Source organism: Melozone crissalis, unplaced genomic scaffold (assembly GCF_028551555.1).
Source record: "Melozone crissalis strain CALT ecotype California unplaced genomic scaffold, PUWL_Pcris_2 ptg000048l_1, whole genome shotgun sequence".
NCBI classification, from domain to species: domain Eukaryota; kingdom Metazoa; phylum Chordata; class Aves; order Passeriformes; family Passerellidae; genus Melozone; species Melozone crissalis.
In genome coordinates, this window is record NW_026535826.1 from 192,429 (window position 1) to 209,313 (window position 16,885).

Below are 16,885 nucleotides of genomic sequence, written 5' to 3' on the forward strand. Positions count from 1 at the left end.
GTGGTGGAGGGTGGGGCTGGTCTCCATCTGCCCAAAATTCCAGACCAAGCTGCTCTTGGCCAGAAGTTCCCCATGTCATTTTTTTGGGTGCCCCAGAGCTCTCTAGGAACACCTTCCTTCACCAGGGCAAGACTGGGTGGCCAAACATTCCCCAACCCATTTTTTTGGTTGCCCTGGACCCTTCCACCTTCACCAGAGCAGTTTTGGGTGGTCAGAGCTCCCCCAACCCCTTTTTATTGGCTGGGAAGACCCTGTGAGCTCTGTGGAGAAGGAGCACAGTCAGAGCTGACTCCGGCGTGCCTCCTGTGCTCCCAGGGGTGCTGTTCCTGCAGTTTGGGGACGAGACGAGGCGCGTGCACATCACGCACGAGATCAGCAGCATGGACACCCTGCACGCCCTCATCGTGCACATGTTCCCGCAGAAGCTCACCATGGGCATGCTCAAGTCCCCCAACACCGCCATCCTCATCAAGGATGAGTCCCGCAACGTCTTCTACGAGCTAGAGGATGTCCGGTGAGCAGGGAGGGATCAAATCCCACCCCGGGCTGGTTTCCTGTCCTTTAAATCCATCACAAACTGGGAAATCTGTGGGATTGTCCTGGTTTGAAAAGTCAGGTGTCTGCCAAGGAAGGCAGGAGCTTCCCTTAAAATGGAAAATGTCAAACCCCCCTCCCTCCAGATTGTTGTAATTTTAAAATTAAAATGTTCTCAAGCAAACTGCCTCACCTCTAACAGATAATAGAACACACTCATATCCTACAACCCAGGAGAGGGATGAAGGACAAAGGGGGACAGGGGGGGCTCTGCTGGGGTTTTGGGGGGTCTGTGCAGGTGTTCAGGCTCTGCCTCTGCTTCCAGAGACATCCAGGACAGAAGCATCATTAAAATCTACCGGAAAGAGCCGCTCTACGCCTCGTTCCCAGCCTCACACATCACCAACGGCGACCTGAGGGTGAGAGGGGACACGGGGACAGCCCGGGGGGTGGCGGAGCCTGGTGGAGTGGGAGCAGTAGGGAGAGAAAGCAGCAGAGATTGGGAATCGGGAACTGCGTGTGGTTGGGATTCATCCTGCCTGCTGCCAGCGCTGGGTGGGAGCTGACAGCGGGGTTGTAAATATGGTTTGTAGGGAATTAAATCATGGGGATAATTCATTAGGATAAATCATCAGGATAAATCAGCCCACTGCTGACTGGGAATCACAGAATCACAGAATCACAGAATCACCAGTCCTTGGTTGGCTGGAGGGCCCAGCAGGATGGGGCTCACTCTGTGCTGACCCCCACACCCCATTCCACAGCGAGACATGGTCTACACCTCCCGAGAATCCTCTCCCACCCGCCGGCTCAACAACATCTCCCCAGCGTCCCACCTGGCCTCGGGCTCCCCACCACCCGTGCTGCAGTCCTCGTCGCCGTCGCGCTCCCGCATGTCCTACAGTGGCGGCCGCCCGCCCTCGTACGCCGGCAGCCCCGTGCACCACGGCGAGCGCCTGTCCAGCCTGCCCCCCGCCCAGGGCGTGTCCCCCAGCCCCAGTGCCATCCTGGAGCGCCGCGACGTCAAACCCGACGAGGACCTGGCGGGCAAGAACGTGGTGCTGGTGAAGAACGAGGGGCTCTACGCTGACCCCTACGGGATGGTGCACGAGGGCCGGCTCAGCATCACCTCCACGCAGTCGCTGGCGGGCATGGGGGACCCCTTTGGCTACTCGGGGGGGCTCTACAAGCGGGGCTCGGTGCGGTCACTCAGCACCTACTCGGCGGCCGCGCTGCAGACAGAGCTGGAGGACAGTTTGTACAAGCCCAACGCGCCCATCTACAGCGACACGTACGGCCCCGGGCTGGGCTTCCGCATGCCGCCCTCGTCCCCGCAGAAGATGGTGGAGCCTGGGCAGAGCCCGCACAGCCCCTACTCGGGCCCGCCCAGCCGCTCCTCGCCCGTCCGTCAGTCCTTCCGCAAGGATTCCTGCTCCTCCGTCTTCATGGACAGCCCCGTGGGCAAAACGCGCAATCCCAGCTCGTCCGGGCCCCCCGAGCTGTTCCCTGGCCCTGCAGAGCGGCCGCTCTCGGGCTTTGGATCGCCCGGACCGGCCAAGGACACGGAGACCAGGTGAGAGAAGGGGTGGTGGGCTTGCATCTGGGGTGCTCCGGGTTGTTCTGGATTTGTGATTGGACCTGGGATATTCCAAGATCTCCTGGATTGGGGTATTGGCACCTGGGATGCTCCCAGTTTCTTTGGACTTGTGTTTGTACCTGGGATGTTCCAGGTTTTCCGTTGCCTTCGGATTTGGGATCCCCGGTGGGTTTGAGCTTTGCTACAGGGGGATTTTGTATCGACCAGAAGGGGAGGAGGAGTGGATGGGAAGGAGGAGGAGGAGCAGAGGAAGGTGCTGCCCTGTCCCCGCTGCGGTGCTGGGATGGGGAATAGGGCAGCACAGACAGGGAATGAGGAGCGTGGCTGCAGCTGGTGACAGCCGTGTCCCCAACTGCCCGGGTGGCAGGGACGGGCTGTGAGCAGGGCCAGGAGCAGCCGGGGGGTGGCCGTGGTGGCAGACACAGCCCGTGACCTGTCCCCGTCCCTCTCCCGGCGCAGGGAGCGGATGGAGGCCATGGAGAAGCAGATCGCCAGCCTGACGGGGCTGGTGCAGAGCGCGCTGCTCCGTGGCTCCGAGGCCGAGACCCCCAGGTGAGGGCAGCTCTGGGACCCTGGGGGCTGGATGTCCCTCCTGGGGTTTGTCCCCCTCCCAGGGGACATCAAGCCCATCCACACTCAGCCCCCTCCTCTCTTTGGTTTCAGTGAGAAGACAGAAGCCACCAACGGCGGGACACCCCCATCAGCGTGTGAGTGACCCCCAGCCCTGCAGGACCCCCGTGGGTATCCCAGGGTGGGCTCTGCAGCCCCTCATGTGCTGGTGATGCCTTTTTCAGGCTTACCTAAAACCAGAGTTAAGAGAATTAAAGTTAATCTATTCAATGAAGGGCCTCCAGGTACGTTAAGGGCAGACAAAGCCTCCCCAAGGGGCTACACCCAAAATGGAAGATGGTCACGAGTTTTTCAGACAATTATAAGTTTGGTCCACCTATGTATCAATTAATTGATATTAATTGATGTAATTTGGGTTAATCCTCTAATTACAGATTCAGGTAATGAAGCAATTTACTCCCAGTTTTGTTCCCCCCTGCAATTCACTTTTTAAATATTTTTGGGGGCTGAGGTAGTGAGGTGTCCTTGAGTTACAGGCCTGGAGAGGAGTTGCTTGTCTGAATAAAACACGAGAGCAGCAGGTGACTGGAGTTTCAGAATTATTCCCTAAAGCAGTACAGGATTTGAAAAATATAAAAGCTAAAATCCTATGGCATCACTGGCAACCAGTGGGGCCCCTCATTCTGCTCTGGGGTGGCCTCAGGGTGGGCTTAGCATGGAGGGGGAAATTATGGAGACCACCAGAGATGAAGGATTGGGTGGGGAAAGAAAAGAACCAAAACCCCTCAGCAGCCTCTGCTTGCCCCCCCAGCCACCAGCCGCAGTGGCATGGGCACCCCAGTGCCCGCGCCGCCACCGCCCTCGGCCACCAGCACCCCGGCGGGGCAGCCCACGGCCATCACCCGCCTGCACATGCAGCTGCACCTGCACGACCTGCAGCAGAACGCCAGTGACCTCCGCAACCAGCTGCAGCAGCTCAAGAAGCTGCAGGTGGGCGCCTGAGGAGGGGGGACCCCGGATCTGAGCCAGCTCTTACTGGGTTGGGATGGGAAAATCCCCTTTGTGCGCTGGGGTTGGTGTGGGAGAGCTCGGGGATCTGTTCTGGAGATGAGCTCGGGGAACCTCCCCAAAGCCAAGCTCAGGGATCCCTTCCAAATCTGAGCTCAGGAATCCCCTCATATTCCAACCCTAGGGATCCTTCCTGAATCCAAGCCCAGGGATCCTTCCCAAACCCAAGCTCAGTGATCCTTCCCAAACACAAGCTCAGGGATCCCTCTCCACTCCAACCCCAGGGATCCTTCCTGCATCCAGCTCTAGGGATCTTTTCCAAATTCAACCCCAGAGATCTTTTCCAAATTCAACCCCAGAGATCTTTTCCAAATCCAATCCCAGGGATCCTTCCCCTCTCCAATCCCAGGGATGCAACCCCAGGGATCCCTCCCCACTCCAGTCGCAGGGATCCTTCCCAAATCCAGTCCCAGGGATCCCTCCCCATGCCCAGCCCAGGGATCTTTCCCAATTTCAGGCTCAGGGATCCCTCTCCTCGCCCATCTCAGGGCTGCTCCCTCATCAGGACCCGTTTCCCCTCTGAGGGATCTCTCCCAGCCTGACCCCTCCTCCTCCTGCTCCTCCCCGCAGCTGCAGAACCAGGAGACGGTGAAGTCGCTGCTGCGGCGGACGGAGACGGAGCTGAGCGTGCGGGTGACGGACACGATGCGCAAGCACGAGGACCCTCTGCAGCGCCAGCGCAGCTTGGTGGAGGAGGAGCGGCTGCGCTACCTCAACGAGGAGGAGCTCATCACCCAGCAGCTCAAGTGAGCCCGCATGGGAGAGACAGACGGGGGGCACAGAGCAGCTCTGCACTGCCCAGGGCGTGGCACCGAGATGGGGGTCCCTATGCAATGACCACATCCTCAAATCAAGGAGTCCCCATGCAGTGGCCATGTCCCTGAGTGAGGAGGGGTCCCCATGCAGTGACCACATCCCTACAAGAGGAGGGGTCCCCAGGCAGTGACCATGTCCCCAGATGAGGGGGTCCCCAGGCAGTGACCATGTCCCCAGATGAGGGGGTCCCTATGCAGTAACCATGTCCCTACATGAGGATGGGTCCCCAGCCCAGCCTGAGGAGGGGTCCCCATCCCAGTGTTCCCCTCTCCTGCTGCCACCTCGGGGCTCTCCACCCTCCTGACCCAGCAGTGACCCCCCCAGTGACCCCCTGCCCTCCCCTGCCCTCCCAGTGACCTGGAGAAGTCCGTGGAGAAGATCCAGAAGGATCTGGCGCACAACCACCGGCTGATCCCGGCGCAGGAGCTGGAGGAGAAGGCCGTGGTGCTCAAGCAGCTGGGGGAGACCCTGACGGACCTGAAGGGTGAGGAGGGGCTGGGGAGCAAACAGAACCTTCCGGAGTTTCCCTGCTCCATCCCTGGATTAGTGTTTGCACCTGGGATATTCCAGGTTTTCCTTGCCCCGGAATTTGAGTGTTTGTACCTGAGGTTCTCCAGGATTTCCCAGATTTGTGTTTTCCCCTGGGATTCCCCAGGTTCTCCCTATGGGTTTGCCCCTGCCAGGGTGGTCCCCTGCCCTCCCAGGTGCCCATCACTGCCACACCCAGTGCCCACAGCTGCAGAGGGGACACATCCACCCTAAAATCGGGCTGGACCCATCAATCCAGACTTTCCCTGGATCCATCCCACCCCACCTGGCAGGACACCCATGGCACGGGGTCCTGGCTGCCCTGGCAGTGCCAGCTGGGCAGCAGGAGGGTCACAGGGGTGACAGCGGTGTCCCCTGGCAGCCCAGTTCCCCAGCCTGCAGAGCAAGATGCGGGTGGTGCTGCGGGTGGAGGTGGAGGCTGTCAAGTTCCTCAAGGAGGAGCCCAACCGCCTGGACGGGCTCCTCAAGCGCTGCAAGACCGTCACCGACACGCTGGCCCAGATCCGCAGGTGAGCCCCGAGGGCACAGCCACGCCCTCGGTGTCCCTTTGTCCCCACTGTGCCGCCTCTGTCCCCTTTGTGCCACCTCTGTCTCCACTGTGCTGCCTCTGTCCCCTTTGTGCCACCTCTGTCCCCACTGTGCCACCTCCTCTCTGCGCATCCCAAACTCTCAGGGCGGGAGGGCATCCGAGGGGTGCGCACAAAATGATCATTTTTCTGCTGAAGGACCCTAAAAAGAGGACCCCAAAATTACCTTCAGTCCTTTCCAGGGCCCCCCTCTTTTCATAAGAGCCTCCTTTTTCTACTAAAGCACCCCAAAAACACCCTCACGTCCTCTCCAGGAGTGGATGGGAACCCTTTTTGGTAAAAGCCTCCTTTTTCTGCTAAAGCACCCCAAAAATACCCTCAGCCCTTTCCAGGTGTGCGTGGGACCCCCTCCTTTTATAAAAATCTCATTCTTCCTTGGGAATAAAGCAGGATTTTACATCAGGACAGACGCACAGCCCTTGGCGTGAGCAGAAACCTCTTTCCCGAGGAGCAGGGAGCTGCTCTGTGGTGGAAAAATCCTCAGCCAGAGAAAAATCCTCTCCTGGGGCCGCTGCGGGGTGGATTTCACCTGCCTGATCCCATTAGGATCCTATTAGGATCCCATTAGGATCCCATTAGGGACGGCTCTCAGCCCGGCCGCCCTCTGGGATGGCCCCGGGCTCTGCTCTAGCCCGGTTTCCCAGGGAAACGAGCCTGTAGGATCCCGCAGCGCCCTCATCTCGAATAAATCCTCGATCCCAAGGGCAGCTCCAGCCGGACCTGGAGCAGGGGAAGCGTTTCGAGGGATCCCCATTCCGGACAGGCCCCCACAAACCAGCACCGAGCCCAGCCCAGAGCACCTCAGCCTTGAGGAAATGAGGATTTTGTGCCCTCCCCGTGCCCCCCGGCCCCTCAGTGCCTCCGCTCTGCCCTAGACAAGTGGAGGAGGGCGTGTGGAGCTCGCCCAGCAGCCTGAGCCAGTCGCCCAAGAAGGTGGCCCCGGAGACGGATTTCAGCAAAGGGCTGGAGCTGGAGATGCCCACAAGCCCTCCCGTGAGCCTGCACCACCTGACGGGCACCCCCGAGCCCCTGGGCTTCACCCCACAGCCCCAGAGCCACCCCGGCAAGAGCAATAACCCCTCACGGGCCCCGGAGATGGTGCCTGCCAAGACGCAGACGGGGCCCGAGACCCCCAGCAAGAAGAGCACGGACAAAGCCGTGTCTGTGGAGGTGAGAGCCTGATATGGGGGGCTCAGCTCAGGGGGCTCCTCAGGAGGGTCTGGGAAGGTGAAAATGGGCATGGGAGCAGTGCCCACCCTGCTGCTCCTCGGTGGAGGAGCGCTGGCATCACCTTTGCTGCAGAGGGGTTGGATGAGAGCTGGGGGTGCCCACCTGGAGAAAAGGAGACTCAGGGGTGCCCACCTGGAGAAAAGGAGACTCAGGGGTGCCCTCATCACCCTGCACAGCTCCTGAAAGGTGCCTGTGCTCAGGTGAGGCTGGGCTCTTTCTCCAGGAAGTGACAGAACCAGAGGACACAGCTGCACCAAGGGAAATTTGGGGTTAATATTGGGAAAATGTTTTTTACAGAAAGGTGTAAAGTTCTGGAATGTTCTGCCCAAGGAGGTGGTGGAGTCACCATCCCTGGGGGTGTTTAACAACGCCTGGATGTGGCACTGGGTGCCAGGGTTTATTGAGGTGTTGGGGCTGGGTGGGACTCGATGATCTTGGAGGTCTCTTCCAACCGGGTCATTCTGTGAAATTTGGGGATTGGGTAAAAATCCGCCCCCCAGCTCCTCGCAGCCGGTCTGGGGGTGTCAGGGGGCTCTGGGGTCGCGTCCTGCCCGCCAGGGACGGGGCTGGAGCCGGCTCTGTGTCCGCAGGCGGCCGAGCGCGACTGGGAGGAGAAGCGGGCGGCGCTCACCCAGTACAGCGCCAAGGACATCAACCGGCTCCTGGAGGAGACGCAGGCCGAGCTCATGAAGGCCATCCCCGACCTGGAATTCGCAGCCAAGCACAAACAAACCCCGGGCAGCGGCAGCGCCGCCTCCACGCCCGAGCACAAACCCTCCAAGCCACAGCACACCCCCAAATCGGGGGGCAAAGGGGACCCCAACGGCCGCCGGGGCTCAGGTACGAGGTGGGGAGGGACGGGGTCGCCTCCAGAGGCGAGGCTGGGGGTGCGCGGTGCTGTCCCCGAGGTGCGGGGGTTGGATGAGAGGGGCAGGGCCCCTCAGAGCCCCCTTTGTGCCCAGACGAGCTGACGGTGCCGCGGTACCGCACCGAGAAACCCTCCAAGTCGCCGCCGCCTCCCCCGCCCCGCCGGAGCTTCCCCTCCTCACACGGGCTGACCACGACCCGCAGCGGAGAGGTCATCGTCACCAGCAAGAAGGAGCCCGGCTTTATGAAGGTGAGGGTGGTGGCCGGGCTGGGATGAGCAGCGCGGGTGTCCCCCGGTGTCCCTCCGTGTCCCCCGGTGCCTCTCTGTGTCCTTCGGTGCCTCTTGGTGCCTCCCGGTGCCTCTCGGTGCCTCCCGGTGCCCCCCGGTGCCCCCGGCCCTCACGGCGCGCTCCCCCCGCAGAAGGCAGAGTCGGAGGAGCTGGAGACGCCGAAGCCGCAGGTGAAGCTGAGGCGGGCGGTGTCCGAGGTGGTCCGGCCCGCATCCACCCCGCCCATCATCGCCTCGGCCGTCAAGGACGACGACGACGAGGACCGGATCATCGCCGAGCTGGAGGTGAGCGCGGGAGGGGGGCGGGACCCCGGGACCCCGCCCGCAGGTGGCACCGCCCGCAGGTGACACCGCCCCACCCTTCTGCTCGGGGGAGAGCTCGGGGGGGGGGGTGGTTCGGGGTGACATCCCCGGCACCGGAACCGCACCGGGGTCCCTGCTGTGCCCAGGGCCGCGAGGACAGAGCAGTGTCACTGCTGGGGACAGGTGTGTCACACCTGGCTGCTGCACAGCTGGATGCTCCTTCTGCACTTCCCTCCCACCCTGAGATTTAAGCCAGACTCACCTGGGTTTGAGCACAGCACAGGTGCCGCAGTGGGGAGGGAGTGGTATTTTCTTGGATGGCTTTTCCTGGGATGGTTTTCCTCCAGAAGGGAGGAGAACTGGGCATGGTGCAGGTGTGGGACAGGTGATGACGCTGCAGGCAGGGGAACTGACCAGTGATGCTGCCAGACTGGACCAGTGACCCTCCTGGCCAGAGGACCAGTGACACTGCTGGCCAGGGCTCTGATGGCACAGCTGGCCAGGTGACAGGTGGCGCTGCCAGCAGCAGAGGGGGCAGGTGACCCTGCCAGCAGCACAGGGGACAATGCTCCCTCTGTCCCTGCCAGCCGCCACGACCCCTCCTGCTGCGAGCCCCGCTCAGGCCGTGACCCCGCTGCAGACCCAGGTCGCCCCTCCCTCGCTCCAACGGCCGTGTTTGACTCCCCAGGTGTTTCAGCGGAGCTCGGCCTCCCCTTTCCTCCCCGTGCCCCGCTGTGAGCCCCTTGAGGCCGTGTCCCCGGGCCACTCCGAGCCGTGGGGAGCCGCGGTGGCAGCAGAAGGATGGAAGGTAACGGCTCCACGGGCTGCGCTCTCACCTTCCTCCTCTGCCTCCTCTCAGCTCACTTCTGCTGCTTTTCTCTGATTTAACCGACTAATCACCACCTTCTGTCCTCACCGCCTCGCTCCTGGCACTGACACGGCACCGGAGCCAGCACTAACCCACGGCCGCGCCTCAGGGAGGCTCCCGGGCCACCCTGCACGGCACCGGGCACGGCACGGGCGGCGCCCGCCGCTCTCACGGCACCGGGGGCGGGTGGTGCAGGGGAGACCCCGCCCTGAGCGCACGGAAAGGGAAGGGTTGGAGCAGAGCCCGGTGTTTGGGTTTTGCTTTGAAGCTTTTTGCTCCAATGGGATGTCAGGGCTGGACAGGAGGGAACTGAGCTTCCCCTCCATTCCCTGTCTGTGCTCTGGGTCCTGGTGGATGTGTGGGAATTGTACATCCTTTTCCAGCTCGTGCCCATGCTGTGGGTCCCACTGGGACATCAGGGCTGGAGAAGGGAGCTGAACATCCCCTTCCATTCCCTGTCCATGCTCTGGGTCCCTGTGGGGTGTCAGGGCTGGGCAGGAGGGAATTGAACATCCCTTTTCAGCCCTGTCCATGCTGTGGATCCCTGTGGGATGTCAGGGCTGGAGGAGGGAGCTGAGCAATCCCCTCCAGCCCCTGACCATGCCGTGAATCCCGCTGGGATATTTGGGATGAGCAGGAGGGAGCTGAGCCTCCCTTCCTTCCCAAACTCCCACCTGGAGCTCTGCCATGCCCAGAGGTGCCAGCGTGGGGGGACCCCAATAATTTGCGGCGCCCCGTGGTGCCTCCCGAGGCAAACCCCGCGGCCTCCTGGCCCCTAACCTGTCTGAATTCTCTACCTAGGAGCCGCTGGCGCCGGCAGCCCCGGCCAGCCGGGCGTTCTCCCTGCCCCAGATCGTGCTCACCGAGTGGGTGTCGGAGCCGCCGAGCCCCGAAGCCGAGCCAGAGTTGTGGGTGGCACCGGGCAGTGCAGCACCGGCAGGGCAGCTGCCCCCCGAGGGCACCAGGAGAGGCCACGTGGCGGCTCCTGGCGGCTCCCCAAAGTCCCCGCTGGCACAGGAGCCCCCTCCGGCCCCGCAGCCCCCCGGCAGCGCATCCCGGGCGTTTCCCGTGGCAGCCCCGCCTTTCCCGAGCGATAAAATGGGGGGACAAAGAGGGGACGCGGCTCTGGACGCTGCCGGCAGGCCAGGAGGCGGTGACAAGTCTTGTCCCCAAAATCCCGAGGCTGTGCAGCCTCCTCGGAGCCGCGGGGAAGGTTCTGGAGCTGCGGAGGCCGCGCTGCCCTCCATTGGTGCCGGGATCATTCCCCAAATTCCCGCTGGCCATGAGGACTCCCAAAGAGGAGCCAGGCTCGCTCCTGGACACTCACCTGGGGCGCCCAAAGCCGCATGGAGGGAGCAGAGCCCTCCGGCCCATCCAGGGGCACATCCCGGGGTGCCCGCAGGCAGGGACCCCGCCCCGAGGGCAGCGGGACCTTCCCGGGCGGAGCAGCCGCCCCCGGAGCGGAGCCCGGCCCGGTGCAGCCCCGCCGCGGCGCCGCCGGCACGGGACGGAGCGGCTGCGGCCCCCGGGGGCGGCCCCGGAGCGGCGGGGAAAGCGGCAGAGGGGCTCTGCAGAGGCCACCTGAACCCCGCGGGCCCGGGCAAAAAGGAGATTTACGAGGACACCTACCAGAGACTGGACAGCCTGGAGGAAACCATCCGCGAGCTGGAGATGACCATCAGCGAGATCAGCAGCCACCCCGCCGTGGAATTCGCGTTCCCCAGGGACGCGCCGGGACCGGAGGAGGCCGGGAGGAGCCTGGGGGACCTCGGGCACGGAGGCTGCGACGGCGACACCGCGCTGGACCTCAGCCAGGCCAAGGATGGCGCTGCCCAGAGTCCCTTTGCGAGCAGGACCAAGCCAGCGCTGCTCCCCAAGCCGCAGCTGCCCCCCGGAACGCCCCAGGTTCATTTTCTCTTCTCCCCCGTGCCCTGCTCTGCCCTGGATTCACTCTGATGTCTCTTCCTCTGCCTGCTCCCTCTCTGTGACTCCACCTCCAGGCAGAGCCGAGCTGGAGAACGAATCTTCCTCTTCTCCCTGACTCTTGGAGGGGTTTGGGAAGGGCAGGAGTGAGCCAGGCAGGAGCTGGAAGGGACACAGTGCCGGGTGGTGCTGACTGATCCCGTACTGGAATTAGACCCTGGATGAGGGGGATTATTCTGCCCTGGCAGGATTTTGGAGCACCAGGTCCAGGATGGGCATCCCATGGGATCCATGAGAATCCCATGGGATCCATGAGCATCCCACGGGGTCCAAGAGCATCCCACAGGATCCACAAGTGTCCCACAGGGTCCATGGGCATCCCGTAGGATCCAAGAGCATCCCATGGGATCCAAGAGCATCCCACAGGGTCCATGGGCATCCCACGGGATCCAAGAGCATCCCACGGGGTCCATGGGCATCCCACAGGGTCAGCCAGGGCTGGTGCCGGAGCACCGCTCTCAGTTTCACCATTTTCCATAAAATCCCTCTCCTAACGAGCAGCAGCCGGAGCCTGGCAGATGTTTCTCCTAATTAAAGCACAGCACGAGCTCCCTGAAGCCATCCCAAATTGCTTTCTGCTGGAATCCAGCTGAATATCTGAGAAAAACAGGGAGGAGAAAAATGCCCTGAGCTCCACTGCGACAACAACCTGCTCCTTTATTAACAGCCAGCGCTGGGGAATAAATCTCCTTTTCCATTTGGAGCCGTTCGCTCCCTCCTCGGGGGCTCTCGCTGGGTGAACGGGGCTGTAGCTGCAATTTTTCCCAGTTTTTTTTTCCCGGGAAACAGGAAGTGGAGCTGCGGGACGGATTTACGGCTGGGGCAAAGCCAGGCTCAGGGTTAGGCTGAGATGGGAGGGGCTGTGACGGGTCAGTCCTAAAGCAGGGCAGGGCAGGGCGGGGCTGGTGTCACATCCAGGGAAGATTCCCAGTGCAGGAATGCCGGGGGTGGTGTGGCGCAGGCGCTCGTGGGGCTCTCCAGGGCTGGCATTTGGACTCTGCTCCTCGAGGGTCCCTTCCAGCTCAGGATATTCCATCCTTTGGTGATTTCCTCGTGCTGGGGGTGCGGGAATCCCCCGTGTCCCCCCCGGGAGGATCCCAGGGCTTCACCTGAGCCAGGGATTCCCCAGCCTGGGCTGGAGCAGGACAGGCAGGAGGGGACCTTGTCACGGGCGGGGACACGGGGGGTGTGTGGCACTGCCGTCTGTGTATCCTCGCCTGTGCGCAGCAAATAAACTCCTCTGTACTCCCACTGCCGCCGTTCCCACCTGGAATCTGCTTCTGCCTGCCGCCGCCTCTTTCCCCCTCTCTCGGCCCCGCGGGCTGTCCCGTCCCGCCCTCGGTGTCCCGGTGTTTGCCGTGTGTCCCTAAACTCCCTCTCGGGTGCCTCCCGGTAAGTCCCGGCGGGGTTCGGAGCTCGGGGCGAGCCGCTGACCCGGTCCCGGCCCGGCCTTGTCCCCTCGGGCAGCGCCGGCAGGGGTGGCGCAGCTCCGGGCACCCAGCGGTGCCGGCCAGGGCTCCACCGGCCGATTTTAACCCTTTCCCCCGGATTTTGTGTCCCGGCAGAGCGGCGGCGTCTCCATCCCGGCCATGAAGGTGGTGAATCCGGCGTCGCGGCTGAAGCAGGGCCAGCAGGGCAGCCCCGACAAGGGCAAGCACATCAAGCAGCGCATGGAGTACGTGCGGATCCAGGGCCAGCAGCAGGTACTCCACCCCTAGAGCCGCCCCGGGGCTGCCCGCAGCCCTGGCACCACCCAGGGCACGGCCCGAGCGGGGCACACCCGAGCCGAGCACAGCCTGAGTTGGATATGGCCCGAGCCGGGCACACCTGAGCTGGGCACACCCGAGTCGGGCACACCCGAGCCGGGCGCAGCCCGAGCTGGACATGGCCCGAGCCGGGCACACCTGAGCCGGGCACACCTGAGCCGGGCACAGCCCGAGCTGGACATGGCCCGAGCCGGGCACAGCCCGAGCCGGGCACACCCGAGCCGGGCACGGCCCGAGCTGGACATGGCCCGAGCCGGGCACGGCCCGAGCCGGGCACAGCCCGAGCCGGGCACACCCGAGCCGGGCACACCTGAGCCGGGCACAGCCCGAGCTGGACATGGCCCGAGCCGGGCACACCTGAGCCGGGCACACCTGAGCCGGGCACAGCCCGAGCTGGACATGGCCCGAGCCGGGCACAGCCCGAGCCGGGCACACCCGAGCCGGGCACGGCCCGAGCTGGACATGGCCCGAGCCGGGCACGGCCCGAGCCGGGCACAGCCCGAGCCGGGCACACCCGAGCCGGGCACACCTGAGCCGGGCACAGCCCGAGCTGGACATGGCCCGAGCCGGGCACAGCCCGAGCCGGGCACACCCGAGCCGGGCACGGCCCGAGCTGGACATGGCCCGAGCCGGGCACGGCCCGAGCCGGGCACAGCCCGAGCCGGGCACACCCGAGCCGGGCACACCTGAGCCGGGCACAGCCCGAGCTGGACATGGCCCGAGCCGGGCACACCTGAGCCGGGCACAGCCCAAGCCGGGCACACCTGAGCCGGGGATGAGTTCTGGGACTGCGTCCTCCCTTCCTTGGTGCCTTCTTGGCTTCGGCTGAGCCCGGCGGGGTTGGGGACAGAGGGACTCGGTGGTGGCGGTGCGGGAGGGGCTCTTGTCACACTCTGTGCCCGCCCTGGGTCTGGGGACAGGGACAAGAGAGAGTCACGAACTCATCCTAGCCGTGGGGTGAGGCTGAAGCTGCGTTTGTCTCCACCCCTGAGGGGGTGGCTGAGCCCCGGCGTTGTCCCCTCACCCCGGGGGACAGGGCCACCTCCTTGATGAGCGTGGCAGAGCCCCGTGGGGATGGGGATTCCCTGCCTGGGGAGGTTTTGGGGAGCCGGGACCCCCCCGTGCCCCCACAGAAGCAGCTTGGGGTGTCCCAGGCGGGGTGGTGGCACTGTGGGGCAGGGTGAGCGGGCCACAGCAGCTGGAAGCAAAGCATTTTGGGGCGCCATGGAGCATCTCCAGCAGCCAGCAGCCAGCACTGACCCCTCCCCACCCACCCGGGGGCAGCTCCAGGCTCCCCGCTCTGTCCCTGCTGTCACCCCAGTGCTGGCCGTGCATTCCCAGCTGGCCCGGGGATCACGGCCGCTTGGGTGGCCTCCCTCCGTCCCTCCCTCCCTGCTGGCCTGTCCCCCTCCCAGCACCCCCTCACCCCTGCTGGGCAGCAGCACCACGGGCGGGCTCGCCCTGAGCCCAGCTCTGCCCCTGCTCTGTGTCTTGGCCCCTTTTCCACCCCCAAACCGTGCAATAAACCCAATTCTGCTCATCCTCGTGCATCCCTCAGCCCCGCCGGACAATCCAAAAGATTTCCCAGCTCCTCACATCAGGGTTTGGGGGGAAAAATGCGGAATGAGCAAAACGGGCACCTGTTGGCAAACAGGGTGAAACCCCCCTCGACTGCTCCATTCCCAGTGGAAAAACCTCCCCATGGAGGTTTTTGGAGGGTTTTTGGGGTCTTTTTGAGGTCCTCGAGCTCGGGGTGTCCCCAAGTGTCCCATCTGGCGTGCGGGGTTGTCCCACCCCATGGAATCAGGGAGGGGCAGGGGTTCCCTCTGGATTCCCCCTGCACTGGACACCGGACAAACCTGAGGGGCCGGGAAGCATCTCCATGAGGCCACCAGGTCCCCTCCCCTGGAGGCCACCCGCAGCACAGCCCCGCCTGTTCGGTGTCACCGCCTTGGCAACGCCTCTGTCCCACGTGGCCCTCGCTGGGGTGGCCTCAACAGGACTTTCTGTGTCACTTCTGTCCCCGTGCAGGATTTGGGGGTGTCCCCCCGCAGCCCAGCCCCTCACTGGGGGCGAGGTGGGGCTGGAGGATCCCAAATCCCTCTCCCCATCCCTGGGGGTTCTCGGTGTCACTCCCGAGCCGGTTCGGGCCGTGCCCGTGCCCCCCGGCACGGCGGGGACAGGGACAGGGACAGGGACAGGGTGGGCACGGCCGCCCTTGGGCACTGCGCCCGCTCTAACGCTGCCCTTCTTGTCCCCCCTGTGCCTCCCCCGTGTCCCCTGTGCCCCCCCGGCTGTGTGTGCCTGTGTCCGCGTGCCCGTCCGTCCGTCCGTCCGTCCGTCCTTTCCCCTCGGGGCCGTCCCCTGCCCGTGCAGTGACACGTGGGACCCGCTCTTGTCGTGCTCTTTGTGGTGGCCCTTTTCCAGTTGCTTGACCTCAGGCCTGACTCAGTGCTGCTTCTGAACCAATTCCCTTGGCTTCTCGGTTGTTTTTGGGTTTTTCCTGTCCTTGTTTTTGTTGGTTTTTCCCCTCTTTTTTATTCCTTTCTTTCGTCTTTTTTTTTTTTAAAGCTTTATTTTTCTTCGGGCTTTCCACCCCTTTCTCCTCGTCCTCGTCCTCCTTGAATCTTGCTTTTCTTTCCAGGCCACTAGACCATCTAAAGAGGCCAGTGAGACCTCCCCCACGGTCTCAGAAAAACCCGCAGCTGGCAGAACATCCATCCCCGTATTGACTTCCTTTGGGGCCAGGAACTCCTCCATCTCATTCTGAGCGCCCCTGCCAGCTCCGCCCGGCCGCTCTCCTGCTCCGGGGGGCTCCTCCTCTCTTCCTCGGGCTCCTCTTCCTCCCTGGGACTTGGCTTCTCCCTGAGGCGCTCTGGAGGGAATCGCCACCTGTGTCCCCTCCTCTTTCTGTTTGATCCATGTTCTTGTCGCCTCCGCTCCGCCAAACGAACTTTTGTTGTCTCGCCTGTGCCGCGCCTCGGCCCGACCTCTGTGTCCCCTCCCGCTCCGCCATGGCCAACCAGCCACTTTCTGTTTCTCTCTCTCTCTTTTTTTGGTTTTTCCTCCTTTTCTCCTTTTTCCCCCTCCCCTTTGGATCGCTGTTGGTTTGGTCCCCCCCTCTCTTTTGCCCCCTTTCCCCTCCCCTCCTTTTTTGGGTTTTTTTTTGGTTTTTTTCTGTTTATTTAAGAGCTCTCAGAGCTTGCCCCCACCAGCGTCCAGCCAGGAGCAGCTTCCAGCTCCCACCGGGCGGAAAACCGGGAAGCAGCGGCGGCCGAGGACACCCCCGGAGCGGCCCCCGGAGCGGCCCCCGGAGCGACCCCCGGAGCGAGCGCCGGAGCGGCCCCCGAGCGCCCCGGGAGCGGCGGCCGCGTCCCCGCAGGAGGAGAGCGCAGCTCCGGCCAGGGCTCGCCGGTGGGTGGCCGGCGGGGCCGAGGGCTCGGGGACACCGCGGGGCTCGGGGACATCGCGCGCTGCTGTCGCCGCCGCCGCCGCCGCGTCCCCTCGAGGGGGGCCGGGGGGTCCCCGGGAGTGCCGGAGGGGCCGCAGGGCGCGGGTGTGAATTGGAGGGGGGTCCGGGATCCAGCGGGGCGCGGTGATGCCGGGGTGGGGCGCACCCGGCCGCGGCTCGTCCCCTCCCGGTGGGGACGGGCGGGCGGGACGGGGGCCCGGAGCCCCGGGGGAGCAGCCCCGGCGCGGCCCGGCCTGGGGGGGAGCGGGCGGGGGGCCCGTGGGCACCTCCCTGCAGCGGGGCTGGGCCAGGTGTGCCCAGGTGGGCCTCAGGTGTGCCACAGGTGGGCCCAGGTAGGCCCCAGGTACACCGCCGGTGTGCCCAGGTGGGCTCCAGGTGTGCCGAGG

General features: G+C 64.1%; 1 protein-coding gene across 6 annotated transcripts in view; it reads left to right on the plus strand.

The window, feature by feature from the left end:
- The window catches only part of SRCIN1 (SRC kinase signaling inhibitor 1), a 58,040-nt gene extending 41,829 nt beyond the window's left edge, over window positions 1-16,211 (plus strand). For 5 of the 6 annotated variants that reach the window (XM_054286469.1, XM_054286470.1, XM_054286467.1 and 2 more), the window contains 15 exons: window positions 316-514; window positions 860-953; window positions 1,299-2,107; window positions 2,591-2,683; window positions 2,795-2,838; window positions 3,513-3,691; window positions 4,340-4,515; window positions 4,939-5,069; window positions 5,496-5,643; window positions 6,597-6,891; window positions 7,542-7,791; window positions 7,914-8,068; window positions 8,240-8,392; window positions 12,827-12,964; window positions 15,672-16,211. In XM_054286469.1, coding sequence (XP_054142444.1) covers window positions 316-514; window positions 860-953; window positions 1,299-2,107; window positions 2,591-2,683; window positions 2,795-2,838; window positions 3,513-3,691; window positions 4,340-4,515; window positions 4,939-5,069; window positions 5,496-5,643; window positions 6,597-6,891; window positions 7,542-7,791; window positions 7,914-8,068; window positions 8,240-8,392; window positions 12,827-12,964; window positions 15,672-15,797 — 2,990 coding nt within the window. In that variant the 3' untranslated portion in view covers window positions 15,798-16,211. Of the gene's footprint in view, window positions 1-315; window positions 515-859; window positions 954-1,298; window positions 2,108-2,590; window positions 2,684-2,794; window positions 2,839-3,512; window positions 3,692-4,339; window positions 4,516-4,938; window positions 5,070-5,495; window positions 5,644-6,596; window positions 6,892-7,541; window positions 7,792-7,913; window positions 8,069-8,239; window positions 8,393-12,826; window positions 12,965-15,403; window positions 15,597-15,671 lie in introns of those variants that run through there. The other variant, XM_054286468.1, reaches the window with a different exon arrangement.
- Window positions 16,212-16,885: the final 674 nt, after the last annotated feature.